This window comes from Rhinoraja longicauda, chromosome 31, assembly GCF_053455715.1.
Source record: "Rhinoraja longicauda isolate Sanriku21f chromosome 31, sRhiLon1.1, whole genome shotgun sequence".
Lineage (NCBI taxonomy): Eukaryota > Metazoa > Chordata > Chondrichthyes > Rajiformes > Arhynchobatidae > Rhinoraja > Rhinoraja longicauda.
In genome coordinates, this window is record NC_135983.1 from 22,876,247 (window position 1) to 22,880,282 (window position 4,036).

A 4,036-nucleotide genomic window follows, 5' to 3' on the forward strand; every position below is an offset into this window, starting at 1 on the left:
GAACTTGTAAAAACCTGTAGATAGACACCAAAAGCTGGAGTTACTCAGCGGGACAGGCAGCGTCTCTGGAGGGAAGGAATGGGTGGACGTTTCAGGTCGAGAACCTTCCACTGTAAACAATATGGGCTATAACATGATGAAAGAATGGGTCGACTGGGCTTGTATTCACTGGAATTTAGAAGGATGAGAGGGGACCTTATAGAAACATATAAATGCTTAAAGGATTGGCCAGGCTAGATGCAGGAAAAAATGTTCCCGGTGTTGGGGGATTCCAGAACAGGGGTCACAGTTTAAGAATAAGGGGTAGGCCATTTAGGACTGAGATGAGGAAAAACGTCTTCACTGAGCGAGTGGTGAATCTGTGGATTTCTCTGCCACAGGAGGCAGTGGGGCAAATTCACTGGATGTTTTCAAGAGGGAGTAGATTTAGCTCTTAGGGCTAAAGGAATCAAGGGATATGGGAACGGGGAACTGATTTAGATGATCAGCCATGATCATATTGAATGACGGTGTAGCCATGATCATATTGAATGATGGGCCGAATGGCCTACCCCTGCATCTATGTTTCTCTGTTTCTACGTTTCTCTAAGGTGTATAGACAATCGACAATACGTACATGAGTAGGCCATTCGGCCCTTCGAGCCAGCACCGCCATTCACTGTGATCATGGCTGATCATCTACAATCAGTACCCCGTTCCTGCTTCTCCCATACCCCCTGACTCCGCTATTCTTAAGAGTTCTATCTAACTCTCTTTGAAAGCATCCAGGGAATTGGCCTCCACTGCCTTCTGTGGCAGAGATTCCACAGCTTCACCACTCGCTGAGTGAAGAAGTTTTTCCTCGTCTCCGTTCTAAATGGCCTACCCATTGAGAAGAGAGGATGTTTACGAAGTCGCACGCAGTAGAGATTAAAGACTAAGCGGGAGATGGCGCAAGGCAACGTGTGGTTACAGGAAGAAAAGATTGTGCTTGCAAAACGGGAAAGGTTACTGATTGTTTTATTATATTTGTTCAGTCTAGACGGACGCAATTGAAAGGCGATGACAATTGGGATGCTACTGAACTAGGACGCCTGTCAAAAAGATACAAAGTGCTGGCGTAGCTCAGCGGGTCAGGCAGCATCTCTGGAGAACAGAGCTTCGGGACCGACAGAAGAAGGATCCTGTCCTGGTTCCATGTTCTCCAGAGATGCTGCCCGACCCGCCGAGTTACTCCAGCACTTTGTGTCTCTTTTGTAAGCCAGCATCTGCGGTTTGGCTAAGGAGGAGACAACTGGTCGAGATTTTACTTTGAAGGGCGTTCAACGCTAACGCCGCCAGACGTTATTGCGAAAGTTATTGTACAGCGTTAATGTCAATTTATTCAGAAGCCACAGGCAAATTAAAGAGCAGGCGAAAGCGGAGTCACGCCAAAGGGTTTAGTGACGCCTTCTAATAAATGCTCTTTATTCACAAAATGCTGGAGTAACTCATCAGGTCAGGCAGCATCTCAGGAGAGAAGGAATGGGTGACGTTCGGGTGTACAGGGCATTGTGAGACCACACCTGGAGTATTGCGTACAGTTTTGATCTCCTAATCTGAGAAAGACATTCTTGCCATAGAGGGAGTACAGAGAAGGTTCAGCAGATTGATTCCTGGGATGGCAGGACTTTCATATGAAGAAAGACTGGATAGACTGGGCTTGTACTCGCTGGAATTTAGAAGATTCCTTCTCTCCTGAGATGCTGCCTGACCTGCTGAGTTACTCCAGCATTTTGTGAATAAATACCTTCGATTTGTACCAGCATCTGCAGTTATTTTCTTATACTAATAAATGCTCTAATACATTTACCCGGATATAACCAACGTGCACAGGATAATTGCAATGGAATTAAACGAATGAAATCAATCGCATTCAATCACAGCCGAACTTTTTCCAGGGACGATTGACAGTGGAATTATCCAATCGCCTCCACTCTCCTGAACATATAACGCTGGCAAGTGCAACGTTTTCTTCGCTGGTCGCCTCGTCTTGTCTGTGCGTGGTGATTTTCCACATGTGTGCTGAAAAAGAAACGCCTCACTACCTCCGCTCTCAACTCAAAACACCCTTCACTGTCGAAATTGTCAGACTTCCTGTTACTGGATGGGGAAAAAATCTCCATGGTTCAATGGTTTCTTTCAACTCCAACTAAATCTACTCCAACCAAAGGCAGTGGGACGTGGAATGGGGAAGAGTTCAGCATAAGAATAGGCCCTTCGGCCCACAATGTTTCTGCTGCCTCAGTGTTACATCTGCCTGTGCGTCTATTTCCTGCTCTTCCATGTGATGTGCCTATCTAAAACCTTCTCAAATGCCATTATCACATCTGCCTCAACCGCCACCCCCGGCAACGCCTCTCACATCTCTGTTAACCCCCCCACCCCCTTCCATCTCACCACACAGCCATGGCTTTAGTGTTGGACATTTCCACCCTGGGAGGAAGATTCTGACTGTCTACCCTTTCTACGCCTCTCACAATTGTCTGTCCTTCTATCAAGCCCCCTTCAGTGGAGGCCAATCCCTTGGATGCTTTCAAGAGAGAGTTAGATAGAGCTCTTAAAGATAGCAGAGTCAGGGACGTGGGGAGAAGGCAGGAACGGGGTACTGATTGTGGATGAACCTCCGGCGTTCCAGAGGTTGCCCAATGCCAATGATATCTGTTACTAACTCTACCCTTTGCAAACCCAGTCTCAGCATTGACCAAAGTTGATCTCTTCCACAAATCTTATTTTTCGTTCATACCCCCCATGCATAGCATTATACACCTCTGCTCTGTTCAGCCCATCTGTTGCTGACACCCTGACTGTCACTTGGGCCGTTAGAGCATGTTGAACCGTCTAATTTGTCACGTTATTAATTAAAACAAACACAGAAAATACTGGGGGAAAACCTGACTGCATCTGTGGAAAGAGCAACAGTTAAAATTTCAGGTCGAAGATCCTTCATCAGAAATTAATTTGTCCCATTTCTGGACACAAACGAGACTTTGGATTCTTAAAATATCGTGGGACAATAGACCATAGACAATAGGTGCAGGAGTAGGCCATTCGGCCCTTCGAGCCAGCACCGCCATTCAATGTGATCATGGCTGATCATTCTCAATCAGTGCCCCGTTCCTGCCTTCTCCCCATACCCCTGACTCCGCTATCCTTAAGAGCTCTATCCAGCTCTCTCTTGAATGCATTTAGCGAATTGGCCTCCACTGCCTTCTGAGGCAGAGAATTCCACAGATTCACAACTCTCTGACTGAAAAAGTTTTTCCTCGTCTCTGTTCTAAATGGCCTACCCTTATTCTTAAACTGTGGCCCCTGGTTCTGGATAGTTGCTTCATAGAGAAAAAAAAATGTACACAATTTGGAAATAGGCGCACAATGCTGGAGTAACTCAGTGGGCCAGGCAGCAACTCTGGAGAGAAGGAATGGGTGACGCTCAGAGCTGCTGTCTGTCTGACCTGCTGAGTTACTCCGTCTATCTTCGGTGGAAATCAGCATCTGCAGTTCCTTCCCATACAAAATCTGGAAGCAGTTGTTGTTCAGTCAATATCAGAAAAGCAGAATGGCTGGAGGAAAGAAGGTTCTCGACCCGAAACGTTGCCCATTCCTTCTCTCCAGAGATGCTGCCTGACCCGCTGAGATACTCCAACATTTTGTGTCTATCTTCTATAACATAGTTTATCCCTATGTGTCTATTGCGTTTTTTAAACGTATATCTTCAATTTGCTTATTTGTTAGCGGGGCATCTATTTATCTTCCGTAACACCACCAACTTCTCCCCCGCAAGGGGCCACAGTTTAAGATAAGGGGGTAGGCCATTTAGAACTGAGATGAGGAAAAACTTTTTCAGTCAGAGAGTTGTGAATCTGTGGAATTCTCTGCCTCAGAGGGCAGTGGAGGCCAATTCTCTGAATGCATTCAAGAGAGAGCTGGATAGAGCTCTTAAGGATAGCGGAGTCAAGGGGTATGGGGAGAAGGCAGGAACGGGGTACTGATTGAGAATGATCAGCCATGATCACAT

General features: G+C 46.4%; 1 protein-coding gene across 1 annotated transcript in view; it reads left to right on the forward strand.

Annotated features, from left to right (window-relative positions):
• The first annotated feature begins 927 nt into the window (after positions 1-927).
• Positions 928-4,036, forward strand: part of LOC144608283 (guanine nucleotide exchange factor VAV2-like) — a 152,802-nt gene continuing 149,693 nt past the window's right edge. Inside the window, 1 exon segment of the mRNA XM_078425899.1 lies at positions 928-986. Within this exon segment, the coding sequence (XP_078282025.1) occupies positions 928-986 (59 nt within the window).